Raw genomic sequence first — 14,520 nt, forward strand, 5'->3', positions numbered from 1 at the left:
TACCGTTGTGTACCCTTGATTGAAATATTCTTGTTGTTTGTACGATCATCATTTTTTTTGTCCTCTATTTACCTCCACCTTAGTTTGGATGGAGCTGGAAAACTTCCCACAGGATATGCCATTATTGAAGGACACCCGAACCTCAAGTAATGTCAATGAATCCATATTAATCCTGATTGATTTCTGAATGTATAATCATGGGCCGCCTGGTGGTGTACCAGCTATATGGCACTGTCCAGATGGTCCTTGTGAGTCGCAAGAACCCAAGTTAGAATCCAACTCCCTCCACACCTTGTATGACTCCCCTCACTCTGTTTTCTAAATAAGCTATCAAACTAAAAAAGATAGTAGGATTGTAATAGATTTATTTATATGGCGCTTAAGCCAAAAGTTTACATTGCTCTTTACATATGCAATAAAAACACAAGGCACTTTGATTGATTGATTGATTGAAAATTGTATTAGGCAAAATAATGTAAAACAACACAGTTACATTTATAATGCTTTTGTCTAAAAGGTCCGGCCAAAAAAGTCCTTGCAGACTTGTTTCCGTTGGGGTCCTTGAATAAATTTCATAGACATATATGGTAGCAACCAAACAGTTCAAAAATCAACATGAAAATACAGATAATACAGAAAAAATACCACTATGTACAAAAAAAAGCATGAAAAAAAAAAGAAAATGTACAAAAAAAGGGGGGGGGGAAACATGGAAAAATATAAATTATATACAAAAAAAGCATGATCAAATAAGAATGGTCTGAAAAATGTAAGAAACAAGGACACGTTAAGAAAGCCTTTCTTAACATGTGTGCTTTAAGAAGTGGTTGTAAAAAAAAAAAGAAGCTGATAAGCAGCTTTTGTAAACATAAATGCTGAACATAGCCGATCTACAAGCTCACAACACATTGCATCGCAACAAGATACGACGCATTGTAAACTTGAAAAGTGTCTATTTTCCGCACGTGACTGTCGCTACACACGTCGTATATTGTAAATCAGACTTACATTTTCTCCCTGTCTTCCCTGCAGATTACTCTCTATGACACAGGAGCATGGTAGAGTGGAGCCCCTCTCGGGCACACTGGATTACAGCAAATACCCTTTGGGTTCTCTGCTCAGGCTGATCCCCTACCATGTTAGTACATGTACAGTTACTCACTATTCCGTGTGGAGTTGTGTGCTTTTATTGGCTTCTTGTCCCTGTAACTGCTTCTGTTAATCTCTACAGTCGTGTGCTACAGCGATGATGCATCCAGTGTATCACATCCACTCTTTGGGACGTTTGGTGGGGAAGTGGACACCCACACGTGGTTGGTGAATGGTGGGGCAGGTGATTCCACAAGATCCACATGTATGCTCCGTGTGTTGCTGTGTCTTAAACAGACATTTGTTTTGAGGAGACTTTTTATGGAATCAATAAGAGTCTTCGTTTTCACTTGCTGCTCTCTCTCTTTCTCTCTCTCTCTCTCTCTCTCTCTCAAAAAAATTGTGATTTTGCGATTGTGAAATAAATCAAGTGAAACAACAGAGAGGTGTGTGTGTGTGGGGGGGGGGGGGTGAGAGAAACATTATCCTCTCAGTGTTTATAAAGAACCATCTGTTTATCTTCCTCTTCTGCTGCCTATGTTTTCTCTTCATCCTTGGCCCAAACAATGTCCCGTGTTCTCCTTTTAGACTACAACCAACCTACAATGAATCAGTAGCTTCACACTAAAGATGCCACTACCAGCACTGATGTATTACCAGTAATACAAATACAATTCTATACACGTATACTTTGACTTTATGTAAATTCAGGCAATTTGACAGCATATTTGCATTCATTAATTATATTTATTAATTAACCAACTGTATATATTATTAAAGGTAGGGTAAGTGATATTTTTTGGTTAAAACAAAAAGTATTTTGTTAAAAGGTTAAAATACTATATTCTGATAGTAATCATTGCTATGGAGGGTTTTTTCAGTAACAGATGTCTCCCTGTCTCTCCAGCTCTTTAATAAACAGAAAATACATTTTTCGGTAGGTGTCAAAATCTCAGCCAATCAGGAGAAAGTACCCATTTTTAAGCTTAATTTGTATAGTGTTCCAGTTCCAATTTTGCATGCTCATTTCTTAGTGTCATCACTTCCAATTTCACTTGTTTAATCTGTATCCTGATTGAGTTCTCTGTCCTGGTTGGATAAAATTGGAAATGAAACTGAAACTGAAACGAAAATGCATTTCTGTTTAATAAAGAGGTGGAGAGACAAGGAGACTCCTAATACTGAACAAACACTCTATAGCAATGAGTACTATCAGAATATAGAGCTATTTAACAATTATTTTAACCAACGCAAATCACTTACCCTACCTTTAATTAAAAGCCTCTCCAAAATATTCTTTTTTGAAAGTTTTTTTAAACTAAGTCGGAACGTTTTGACTGGATAAGAAATTGTCGGACCCCTTTAAATACTGAACGACACAACAGGCATCTTGGGAAATGATGTTTTACCAAATGCGATGTTTTGATTGGCCTATGACTTGTCACGTGGTTTAAAAACTTCAGAGGATGGCGCGGAATCTGTCACATTACGCATGTCATTAGTTTTCCAGTTTCTAAATAGTTTTGTTTACGTCTTCTGTCGATAGAAGGAACATTAAGTAAGTCGCTGTGTACAGTTAGTAGCCTGTGACTTTTCCTCGTGTTTAATGCAGTCATTTGTTACGTGTTGTGCTCTCTGTCGGCGTGTATGTTAACTGTTCTGTTTGGTAACGACATATTTAATGGCATTTAAAGGTCTCTAGTGTTAATGCTAGTGACGCTGTTAGTAGATGCTAACGTAATTTGTTGTCCTCTTTTAGCTATGAGTGTTTTGGAGGTGAAATTTGTGGCCGATGCAGACGTTTTTGAACACATCGTAGACAAACAGGATGGAGGTATAGTATTTGACGAGTTGTTTTCAATGCTACTGAAAAATAAATCCACATATTGTTCAGTAATTCTCAACCTTTTAAAGGTTTAATGACATTCACTTTTACACCACATTCAAAGTCTTTGTCCTGGTCCTTCAAAAGTGTACAAAAAGTTTTAAGTGAAAATTCCATTCCAGTGATCAATGGCAGGTGTTTTTCTCTCACATTTCTAAAGCCTTTTCAACTGCAATGAAAAAAGAAATCTTTGCCTGCGGGTGTCGCTGGTGAGGGATTTTGCCTGTCAATCATCGCCTCTGCTCCGCCCCCCCCCAAAGGAAAGGATAGGGGAGGGGAGGGGCGAGGAGGAGAGTGGGCGGGATTATTCGACAGTGACCTCACTGTCGAAGGGCCAAGCTCAGATTACTTTTCAGCCTAATTATTCAGAAAACCCCAGACCACAGAAAATCCACTGAATGTTTTAAGTTCAGGTTTTTTGGGTGTAATTGAGGTCATAAAACCCCAAATAAAACATTGAAAATAAAAAAAGTGAAAATGAATGTCATGATACCTTTAATGTAACTCAAGACTCAAGTACAAACTGTGTACACTTTTTGAGTTTGCATACCCATAAGGGTCCATTTGGTTCCTAGTATCAATCCTATCAGTCATTTAGTTGGGGACCCCCTGAGACCCCCCCCCCCCCCGAACCCAAGGATTAAAGGGGTCCCTGGACTTGACATGTAAGTTGCTCCACTTGTTTTATCTTTGTCTAATGCCTGTCATATTTTGTATATCCATGAAGGTGTGCGTGGCAACAGTGACTCTATTCAGAAGATCGTGAAGTTAAAGATCCCTGCCAGTGGACAAGCTAGAGAGAAGGAAGAAGATGAGGATGATGAAGTCCTCAACGAGCAGAACTATGTCCAAGCATTGGGAACAACAGACAACACAGAAGGTTATTGGAAATGTATTCAAAAAATAAGTGTGTGAATTAGTAAAACAAAATGATATTCACTGTAAGAATAGTTAAGGAAAGTTGTATGTCCATCAACATACAGTTATAGGCAATATTAGACCAGAACATATGGGAGAAAATTTTACAAATGGTGTACAGTAGGGCTGTGCTCAATTAATCGATAAGGCAATAATCGTATCATATTCCTTGCCGATAATCGTATCGATACGGAGGCTACCATATCGATATGGCAGGAAATGCTGTGACACGGCAAAAACAAAACAAACATCAGCTATGATGTGTTTGAGACTCAGACATGAGTTGCAGTAAAAAGAAAATTAAGAGAATCTTTCATTTGCATTTATCCATCAAAACAAGTTTCAAATTGATTTGGAAACGTAACATTTTTGGACTGTATTGGTCAAAACATCGTCAATCGGTGGTCTAGGACTCTGCAAAAGTCAAATTTGTAAGACACGGTCATTATTCAATTCAGTCAACGTGTATCACAATACATATCGTATTGTGGCCTCTGTGATGGTTATCGTGAGGTTGTAGGCGATACCCAGGCCTAGTAAAGCGAATAATGCTTCTTCTTGGCCCTGCAGAAGGTGATGACTGGAGTTTGTCTGGAGTGGCAGGAGCCTCCGTCTTCACCTTCCAGAAAATCAAACGTTCCCACGGAATGGCACAGACAGGTGAGACGTCAGGTCGTTCACCGCAAAACTCTACGGTTTGTCTGTCAGAGATGCAGATGGTAACATTTTTATCTGGTAATTGGCTTGCTTTTTTGTCATGGTGACATGCTTTTTTCACCTTCTTGCTTGTAGCAAATGAGTTGGCGCGGACCCCCGGGAAAAGCGTGACCTTCAGTACGAGTTCTGAACCGGAACCCTCCACTCCTGCCCGTGTGGGCCGCAGTGAGTCAAAACACACATTCTCTAACTTTCTTTTTGGTATCTATTGTATTGTATGTCTACTTCCAACCATATGCATCTCACTCTCCTTCAAACCCTGTCTCTCTCTCTCTAGAGCAGGCAAGTGAAAGCAGGACACCACAGAAGGTCAGACCAAGTGATATTTATTTATTTATTTTATCAGTCTATCAGGCTTTGACTGGCAGCTGTGCTGTAGTGTATTTTCTCGGCATAACATCTGCTATTTCTTGTTTTACCTGACAGGGCAAGAAGGTGCAGTTTGTCTCCACAACACCCCACAGACTCAGGAAGAGGATAACAAGTAAGTTACAACGTCGTTGATTGAATACTTTATTAGTCAAAAATGTAAACGGCACATGGTACAGTCAGACATTAAGGCTAAAAGGATAACACAAAAAAGTCCTGGGGACTTGTTTTCCATTGTGGTCCTATTTATTCAGTTCATCAACATAGCTTGGAAATAATACATCAACAAATACAAAACATGTATAAAGGATAAAAAGGAAAAACTACGGCAGTTCCCTCCTTTTTCTTTTATGGAAAAATGCAATTATCTCCCCTGGTGGTCTCATAATGTGTTGTTTTTTTCCCCTCTGCCATCTAAGAAAGAAATAATGCTTTAACACTATATATACACACACACACACACACACACACACACACACACACACACACACACACACACACACACACACACACACACACACACACACACACACACACACACACACACACACACACACACACACACACACACACACACATAAAGCTTGTATAAATGCCACTTCCAACTGTGCAGGTTAATGTCACATTGTGACACTTGCATCATTCTGTGTTTGTGACATACACTCCTTGTTTTCTATACGGTCTTGAACCATTTAGTACCACGTTCCCGTCAACGTTGACCGAGCTACTCTCCACACAAAAGTGCAATTGTACTGGTGCCTGCTCTTACTATGTGTATTGTGTACCTTCACTGCTGCCGCCAGGTCAAATTCCCATGCATTCATTGATTGCAATGGAGGAATAAATTGTTTTGTGATTTATGATGAATAGGCCTATACTACTGTACAGGTATGAACTGTATATATTTTGTTATTTTATTATTTTCATTAACATTTGCTTCATGTTTGCAGCCCCCAGCCTGCAGGCAGACAGCGACAGTGAACTGTCACCATCAGATTCAGGGGAAGATAATGAGGAAGAGGAGGAGAAGGGAAGGAATGAAGAAAAGGACAAGGAAAATATAAAGCAACTTAGAACACCCAGCAAATCCCAGTCTGCAGCCCTGTACAAGACCCCTGCTAAGAAGAGCAAAAGTATCCCAGAACCCCCTACCCAGGTAGGTGTGTGATGGGGATGGGACGATAATCGTTATTATTGTTTATTGTGATAAAAAACGCTCACAATAATAATATCGCAGAGATTTTAATTTATTGTGAAATTGTCTCCGTCATACACTAGGATGAATTACCTTTTGTTGAGCTGCAAATTCAGTACCACTTAAACACTCTATACTTTGGTACGCTCTACTACGCTGTTATTTCACTCTACACAAATCGATTTGCTAAAATTAGCTGATTTACAAGTTCACAATGCGTTGCAACGCGTTGTCAGCTTGTAGATCGGCTATTTTTGGCAAACGTTACCCCCAGAATAGTGATGCTGGGTGTTCAAGTGGTTAACAAAAGTGGCATTTTAAGTCTTAAGCATATTTTGATTATCGCGATAATGGTGACAATAATGGTGACATGTAATTTTTGGCGTTGTTAAAATTGTGTTCTGTCCCTTCTAGACCAGCTTGGTTGAAGAGTATTTTGAAGCCCACGGCAGTTCAAAGGTCTTGACGTCAGACCGAACCCTCCAGCGCTTACACACTCCTAAACTGGACCGGGTCAGTCAGTGTACTGTACCTACAGTAGCATATTCAACTGGGTGGAAAGTGTCATATTATTGACATGTATGTATGTGTGTATGTTCAGGAGACGTTATTCCGGGTTTTAGAAGGCAAACCCTCATGTTACGCACCAGAGATCCAGCAGCTCCATAAAAAGCACCTGAAGCACTTTAGCAAATGGATGCTGCAGTTACAGTAAGTGCTTTTTTCCCTCCTTCTTCTTCCTTCTAGGTTTACATGGTGATACTTTTTCCCAGCGTGTTTATTTTAATGATCCCTGTTTATCGGTATCACAATGAAAACGACTTTTTCAAGGTTTTAAAGAGAAAAATGTTTTATTTTTATTTTTAATATTATGTTAAAGTTACTTGGGGGCCAACTTACAATATCCTAATGGGTTGGGAATCGCTGCATTACGGCCGATCTACACCAGACTTTTCAAAGCGACACGCACACACGCGCATGTACAAACAAACGTAGTTTTAGATCAGTCCTATTTTAAAGCCTGCATGTATGATACAGGCCTCGTGTATCCGCACGCCTGGTGTAGCCGGTATCATTGATATCAATTGGATCTTTCCAAACGCACTGTACACGCGCATCAAATTCCAGAATTGTATAAATCAGCCTTTAGCCAGAGGGGTTGTAGAATGATTGCATTCAAAGGGAGAGACACAGTTTTTCAACTGTGTGTATGTGTCCTCAGGCTAGGTTTCAGTGTTGTGGTCTATGGTCTGGGCAGTAAGAAGGCTCTTCTGGAGGAGTTCCGTTTGTCTCAGCTGTCCCATGATGTCCATATGGTGGTCAATGGATTCTTCCCTTCCATCACCCTAAAATCAGTCAGTATCCAATGAACCACTGTTTCCCAAACACCAATTTTTATGGGTCACGAGTAAATGTCCCACCTTTTTTTTTCTTTTCATTCATTAAAAACTATTTAAAATATTTTCACAATTATTTCATAAATAAATAAATACATTTAAAACAAACGTTTAAGAAGTTGTGAAAATAGCAGATCTACAAGCTTGTGACGTGTTGTGAGCTTGTAGATCTGCTATTTCACTAGTTTAGGTCCCGGGCAAATGTCTTTTTCTTTTGGGTCTTGGGCTAAAAAGTTTGGGAACCAGTGCAATCAGTGCAACAAACCTGCTCTTTTTTCCCCCTCTACACCAAATCTCTTTGCCAAAAATAGCTGTTTTGTAAGCTTACAACTTGCGGGCACGTTATGAGCTTGTAGATCAGCTGTTTTCGCCAACCATTTCTCCCAGAATAGGGATGCTAGGGTGGTAGTATTGCATACAGTACACTCAAATAAAACCAGGTTGTTGGTGATCTTTCACAGTGATTCAGCTGTGACTTGGCTCCGTCCTCACTCTCTCTCTCTCTCACACACGCACACTCACATAGACACACACGTGTTGGAATTAAAGGGAAATTAGGGAGTGGTTTAACTATTTAAACTCTAAATAGCCGCCTAAAATACAGGCTTGAAGAGGTGTAACTTTTACAATTTTGTTCTTTTCTCAAAGTAGTCAAATAAGAACACAACAGGAATACAATAACATGAAAACCATAATCAGGTTTTGTTGAAACGCAACCAAAATAAAATACAACCACCACTGCTAGAAATACATGGGGGAAATTCTGGCAAAGATGGTAATATTATGGTTGTTCTCAGACGCGTTGCTAGGTCTCTACTAGGTTGGGGGCTTAGCCCCCCAGGCAACGGCCACATGCACGCGGATTTCGGCGGATTTGGGTACTTTTCCCCCCATTTTTGTTACTTTATTTCGGTTTTAGGGTTAGGGGTAGGGTTAGGTTTTTTTTTTTTTTTTTTAGGTTAGGGTTATAGATATATAATTCAATTTAATTTTTTATTGGTGGCTTTGGATAAAACATTGGTGGCTATAGCCACCGAAGCCCCCGCGTAACGACACCCCTGGTTGTTCTTATTGTCTCTGTGTATGCTTTCGCTGCAGATCTTAAATACTCTAACGTCTGAGGTTCTAGAACACCAAGGGACTTATCGAACCCCCTCAGATCAGATCCAACACATCACCCAAACTCTCAAAGACAGTAAGTGTTTCTACAGTGTATACTGTGTGTGCTGTTTGTATGTGTGAATATATGAGATGAAATCATATGTACCACACAGGTATTGTGGCCCTATGGTGTGCTGCTTCTAGCAATCTCTGTGTGTGTGTGTTTGTGTGTGTGTGTGTGTGTGTGTCCGTGTCCTCAGCACCAGATCTCCATGTGTACTTAATTATCCATAACATTGACGGACCAATGCTCAGAGGAGAGAAGACCCAGAGTGCACTGGGACAGCTGGCATCTATTCCCAACCTGCACCTGGTGGCCTCCATTGACCATATTAATGCCCCTTTGGGTATGTTTGAATTACTATTTTAAGTTCAGGGCAGTAAACCAGCTTCTTTGTTGGCTGGTCTTAATGTCTTTCACAAATTTACTTTAGCTGTGTATAGGGCTGTCACGATTATGACATTTTACATGACTAAATATACAAAGAAATGACTGACATATTAATTAATTTTATATAGTATATAACAGTTGAAATAGACGATCTTCAAGCGATACGTGAGCTTGTAGATCTTCTATTTCCACTATTTTTGAAAATGTATGAACATTTTTCAACATGGTAATAAGTGTGACAGGCCTAGCTGTTTACCGGTCAGTCCACTATACTTTTTTTCATCAGAAATTATGATTCACGTCAGCTTTGTCTTTTTGGTTTTCCAGTGTGGGACCAATGTAAACTGAGCCAGTTCAACTGGCTGTGGTGGGAGTGTGTGACATTCCAGCGTTACGTGGAGGAGACTTCGTATGAAAACTCTCTCCTGGTACAACAGACTGGGGCACTGGCTTTGTCCTCCCTCACACATGTTCTCCGTAGTTTAACATCCAATGCCAGGTAACACACACACACACACACACACCTTGGAACTGAAAGGAATTGTGTAATATTTTATCTGATGTTTCCATGATGGCTACGTCTTCTGCCTTTTCACAGAGGGATTTTCAAGCTGCTGGTGGAATTTCAGTTGGAAAACAAAGACAACCCTTCATACACAGGTACCTATCCTCCAAAGATGTGATTTCTGATAATGATGCTATGCTGTGCTGTATTGCTGTTGTACTTTTATATAGGTGTGCAAGTGATTTTATTGTATTTTGCCTTTTTGTGCTGCTCATAGGATTGTCATTCCAAGATTTCTACCAACGCTGTCGAGAGGCGTTCTTGGTAAACTCTGACCTCACACTGAGGACCCAGCTGACGGAGTTCAGAGACCACAAACTCATCCGGACACGCAAGGTTGACTCACCCGCCTCCTTCATTACCCATTTCACCCTGGCGTCCCTATTTTGGGCATGTCATTATATGCAAACATTTTCAAAACTTAAAAATATACAATCTACAAGCTGTTGTGAGCTTGTAGAGCAGCTATTTTCACTATTCCTTGTACAACTAAGTACATAAGGGCCACTTAAGTACAAAGGGCTTATTGCATACTAATACTACTTTCCCATGATTCCCCAGGGTGCCGACGGAGTAGAGTACCTGTTGGTCCCTGTTGAGACGGGCACACTGATGGATTTCCTGGAGAAGGAAGTGGAGTGAGAAAAGACTGTGTAGAGACTGCGTAACGATGCTATGGGGCTACCTGGATGCTTACATCCCTGTTCCACCCTGCCTGCAGCCAAGATCGAAGAAGAGAATTCTTCTCCATGATGGCCACAATCTGTATCGATTAATTACATCGGGGGAAATTATGGTTTATACCCATAATCATCATGAAATCATTTTTCATTACATAGCACTGTCATTCTCACATTGTTGTACTGTATGACAGTTGTCTGTATTTTGTATTTAAAATAAACAGTAACAAACTTTACTTTGCATTTTTTCTTTATTTACACAAATAAGTCTTATTTACATTTAGCAAAACATAAATTATTGTAAAAGATTCATTTTTGGCATTTTATGCTTTATTTGGATAGTGTAGACGGGAAACCTAGGGCAGAGAGGGGTAGACATGCACCTGGGTTCTCAACGCTCAAATGTATCTCCATTTCACCCTCTAAAACCAGTTTGTATTTAGATGCATGCAGATCTGCCTATATCATTTTCTTGCTATGCCATGGTGACTGCATTTCCCTCATGCAATCAATAAGGTAAAGGCCTATCCTATCTGGTGAAATTACATAACTCCTGCTTTTATATTGCAATTCCCCCCCAACATCGTTCAGCCCTAGTATTGAGTCATGCAAAAGAAGCCAATCTACAAGCTCTATGCCATGCCCAAAATGGGGACGCCAGGGTAAAAAAGGTTAAGTCTGTCTGGGTTTTTGATTATTTAACCAAAAGTATTAACAAGAACCTGACTAAATAAGGTCCCTTGGTGTTCTAAACACAGTTCCTTAAAAACAAAATATTGGTTTTAGACATTCAATGCACTAACTGGCTGCTACCAGGCACCCCAAAACACATTTTGTTCAAAAAAGGCAGGTAGGCATGCTGCTAAAGAAATGCAAGCCAGGGAAAACGACCACAACTGTTCCAAATCGAAAATAACAAGTGGATCACAAATTGCAGAGGGTGTAACTTGAATAGCACCATGCATGACCGAGTTACGAGAGGGACAGGGATATCTTAAACCCATTTCCTTTTCCACTTCCAACTGTCTTCCAACATTTTTCTACATTTGATGGATATTGGGGGAGGGGGGGGGGCAGAGTTGACCCAAGAGAGTGATATATGGGATGCTGTGGAACATCTCAGTGTTCTATGTCAGCAGCTTTCTCTGTGTGCAGGGAGTTTGTCAGTGTTTCGGCAATCTGGGAACCCATCAGTGTTTCGTTATTGAGTGTGTAGGAACTCAATTTGTTATGGGTCGCTGTGTGTACGAGGTGGAGCTCTTCTTCATCCAAATCCGTGAGCAGTAGCAGTATTGCCTCAAGTGTGTGCGTCTGGAAAATAAAATTATGTTATTTAACATAGACACACAAGTACACATTTACCTCCAAGAGTACAGTTAAATCTTCTGTGATGTTTTTGCGCAGCACACAGCTTACAAAACCAATAATGAGCTTTTCTTACAGCTATGAAAGAAAAACACCCTCTGTCTTGTCAATATGATGTATGGCGGTGGCCCATAGATCAGGAGCCTATCTCCTGTTTCCTTAGTGAGAGGCAGCTTGATGTATAAGTACATCCCTTGGACATAACGCTAGTATGTCGCAGGGACTTACCTCCAATCCAACCCTTGATACGGAGTGCCTTTGATATGACTTGACCGGGGATTGAACCCCTACCTCCCAGTCTCAGGGAACACTCTAACCACAAGGCTACTGAGGTGGAGGCTAAGCAGCACTGACCTTTTTTATAGCTGTTCTGGTCTCTCTGGGTGATGGGGATGAGAGTGATGGAAACTTGTCCCTGGGAAGAAGCTTCATCCCCAACTTTTCCCTGATTTTACTACACAAACAGGAAAAACATTGTTACTGTGGTTAAGCTCCCATCCACACACGCTTATGTGTTCCGAGCAGAGTGGATAAACCTGTGAGTGTTGGCAGCTGTGGCAGGGCCTTACTTGGTTTCCTCCATGTTATAGTTGAGCGGGTCGTTCTCGGTCTCTGCATCAGTCATTCCAATGGTTGAAATCTGGTTCTGGACTGTGACAGGAGGTGCAGTAATCTCCTCCCCCTCCACAAGAGCTAGTGCCAGTTCATCCTCTGTCACTACTATGAGAATAAACACAAATGGGTTGTTGATTACTAATCCAGTGGTATCAGCATTATTCCACCCTCATCAATGTCCTCCCAGCCCTAATGATTTTCCATCGGCAATTGTTTTTGGCAGGTCTTTTTGTGTGGGAGATTTTATCTGAGCTTTCTTATTACAAAGAAATGTTATGGGTCTAAGCCACTTCTTCTAACACAATTATAGCTCAACAGAAATAAAGCATAAGTACAACACTACTATAGTTGTTCTGATACTGGTGCCGATACTCCCTAAAATGCCGGTATCAGTGAGTATGCCAGTCTATGCCATTCCGATACCACATCATTTATCACATGATGATATTTCATGATAGTAATAGATTTTGGTTGCTTAAGTTGATGTTGCACTACCTGTTTTACACTCTGTACTATTTACATTATTATTTTACCAACTTGTAGCTGCAATTATTAATGGAATTTTATTTATTCCTAGATCAGTGGTTCTCAAAACGTTTCAATTTCAAGGACCCCCATAACTCTGAGAGTTACAGACCTGGCTGTAAGGGTCCATTTGGAACCCCCTCAAGGAACCCTGAGGGTCCCTGGACCCCACTTTGAGAGCCACTGACCTAGATTTGTTTGAATTACACACTTTTATCAGATCTGTACTCGGTATCGACCAATACTCAAGTTATCGTTATCGGGAAGGAAATAATGGTATAATCGGTACATCTCCAAACACTACCGACTCGCCTTGATTGTCCAGCTTTTGGAGGCGGGGAAGGCAGCGTAAGACAGTGAGCCGGTATTGGTTCTGGTCGGTTCCGCAACAGGGATTCTCGGCCAACCAGAGCACTTTCAGGCGCGTTAAGGAACGGAGATGAGACAGCTCTGGCAGGTTGGGGATCATATTCCGTCTCAGGTAGAGCTCACACAGGGAGAGACAGCCAGCAAGAGGAGAGAGGGATGAGATGCTATTGACACTACACAAAGAGAAGAAGAGGGAGTGAAAGCCAGGTTGATGGAAGAAAAAATATTAGACCTATGATTTATGAATGATCATCATGATACATACAATATGTAACTCATGCACTTTCAAGTGTGTGAATGTATACGTTTGGGTGCACTAACCTGAGTGTCAGAACCTCAATGTGGGGTATTTGAGAGAAGATTGAAATCTGGAATTAGAGTATGAGAAACAGTTAATCATTTAGTAGGATAAATACTGGGAATTAAATAGTTTCAGCATCTGATAGTACTGTCAGACAGTAAAAGTCTTAGTAACTCACATCAGTCAGGCTGCAGCCCCTGCACAAACAAATTGCAGAGAATGAAAAAGATGATAAGAAGTTATTGTTAGACAAAAACAATCTACTGTCTGCAAGCAAAACACAGATATTTGTACAAACAAACATTTGTCCCACCTACCAGCAGTTTAATTTCTTCACACTGTCCAAGTCGGAGGCCTTTGCCTTAGCAAGCACCAGTTTACGTGTTAACTTCATGCTGTGTCGTGTTTATACGGTGTTTTGTTGTGTTTTTAGTTTTTTTTACAGAAGGAAAATATGCTCAGTACACCGTAAACAAAAGGGTTCTAATAAGTTCGCCAGCATTACGGTTGTTTAGCTGGACGAACATTACATTCAACAACAAACGCTGCCTCCATCATAGCCTAGCCCTGTCTGAATGAGTTGTAGTGTTGCCAGATTTTGTGAGAGAAATAAGCAGCCAGGTCTATGGAAACATGCCCAAAAGAAGCCACTAGATAGAGCCACATAAGCACTTTATTGGCTATTTCTATTTGAAAATAGCCGATCCACAAGCTCACAACGCGACGTGTTGTTGTGAGTTTGTAGATCTGCTATTTTAGAAAAAGTGGAACATTTGGAATATATTTGAAAGCTACATTTTTTTTTCAGGTGGGGGTCTGCAGAAAAAATAATTAATTTGGGCGTCCTAACCTAAGCCGTCCTCGGTCCTTCCTTGACATGTTTGAGAAGTGGTTTAAACAATCATTTAAAAGAATTTGCCCAAATGATTACAGTTTAAAAACATGCCCAAAAAAACGCAACCCGCAACTAGTTGTAAA

General features: G+C 40.5%; 3 protein-coding genes across 4 annotated transcripts in view; 2 read left to right on the plus strand and 1 right to left on the minus strand.

Moving 5' to 3' along the window:
- The window catches only part of LOC308093904 (D-serine dehydratase), a 5,295-nt gene extending 3,967 nt beyond the window's left edge, over positions 1-1,328 (plus strand). Inside the window, exons 7-9 of the mRNA XM_080440300.1 lie at positions 84-146; positions 1,033-1,138; positions 1,232-1,328. Coding sequence (XP_080296426.1) covers positions 84-146; positions 1,033-1,138; positions 1,232-1,321 — 259 coding nt within the window. The 3' untranslated portion in view covers positions 1,322-1,328. The remainder of the gene's footprint in view (positions 1-83; positions 147-1,032; positions 1,139-1,231) is intronic.
- A 1,213-nt stretch (positions 1,329-2,541) lies between these two features.
- Positions 2,542-10,582, plus strand: orc2 (origin recognition complex, subunit 2). Of its 2 annotated transcripts, none has more exons than XM_080440326.1 (17): positions 2,542-2,647; positions 2,849-2,923; positions 3,702-3,854; positions 4,463-4,552; positions 4,685-4,774; positions 4,887-4,918; positions 5,036-5,093; positions 5,929-6,134; positions 6,588-6,686; positions 6,775-6,884; positions 7,396-7,528; positions 8,669-8,765; positions 8,932-9,078; positions 9,450-9,621; positions 9,721-9,782; positions 9,905-10,023; positions 10,249-10,582. In XM_080440326.1, exons 2-17 carry the CDS (start codon positions 2,851-2,853, stop codon positions 10,327-10,329), a joined length of 1,722 nt encoding a protein of 573 aa, XP_080296452.1. In that variant the 5' UTR covers positions 2,542-2,647; positions 2,849-2,850; the 3' UTR covers positions 10,330-10,582. The 2 variants fall into 2 exon arrangements, with proteins under 2 accessions (XP_080296452.1, XP_080296453.1); XM_080440327.1 differs by having other exon boundaries at positions 4,466-4,552.
- Positions 10,583-10,622: 40 nt separating this feature from the next.
- On the minus strand, positions 10,623-14,104 carry cfap410 (cilia and flagella associated protein 410). The gene is made up of 7 exons (XM_080439252.1): positions 13,860-14,104; positions 13,721-13,739; positions 13,563-13,609; positions 13,185-13,414; positions 12,302-12,452; positions 12,087-12,186; positions 10,623-11,678 (listed from the first exon to the last, which is right to left on the minus strand). Exons 1-7 carry the CDS (start codon positions 13,934-13,936, stop codon positions 11,487-11,489), a joined length of 816 nt encoding a protein of 271 aa, XP_080295378.1. The 5' UTR covers positions 13,937-14,104; the 3' UTR covers positions 10,623-11,486.
- Positions 14,105-14,520: the final 416 nt, after the last annotated feature.

The sequence above is a fragment of the Gymnoscopelus braueri genome, assembly GCF_963280865.1.
Source record: "Gymnoscopelus braueri genome assembly, chromosome: 10".
In the NCBI taxonomy this organism is placed as follows: domain Eukaryota; kingdom Metazoa; phylum Chordata; class Actinopteri; order Myctophiformes; family Myctophidae; genus Gymnoscopelus; species Gymnoscopelus braueri.

Coding starts and splice junctions, on each gene's coding strand:
- orc2 (XM_080440326.1), top strand. CDS start 2,851: ATGAGTGTTTTGGAGGTGAAATTTGTGGCCGATGCAGACGTTTTTGAA. Junction 5,094..5,928: donor ACTCAGGAAGAGGATAACAA/GTAAGTTACAAC, acceptor TCATGTTTGCAG/CCCCCAGCCTGCAGGCAGAC. Junction 7,529..8,668: donor CTTCCATCACCCTAAAATCA/GTCAGTATCCAA, acceptor CTTTCGCTGCAG/ATCTTAAATACTCTAACGTC.
- cfap410 (XM_080439252.1), bottom strand. CDS start 13,936: ATGAAGTTAACACGTAAACTGGTGCTTGCTAAGGCAAAGGCCTCCGAC. Junction 12,453..13,184: donor CCAAAAGCTGGACAATCAAG/GCGAGTCGGTAG, acceptor TTATTCTCATAG/TAGTGACAGAGGATGAACTG. Junction 12,187..12,301: donor TATAACATGGAGGAAACCAA/GTAAGGCCCTGC, acceptor CTGTTTGTGTAG/TAAAATCAGGGAAAAGTTGG.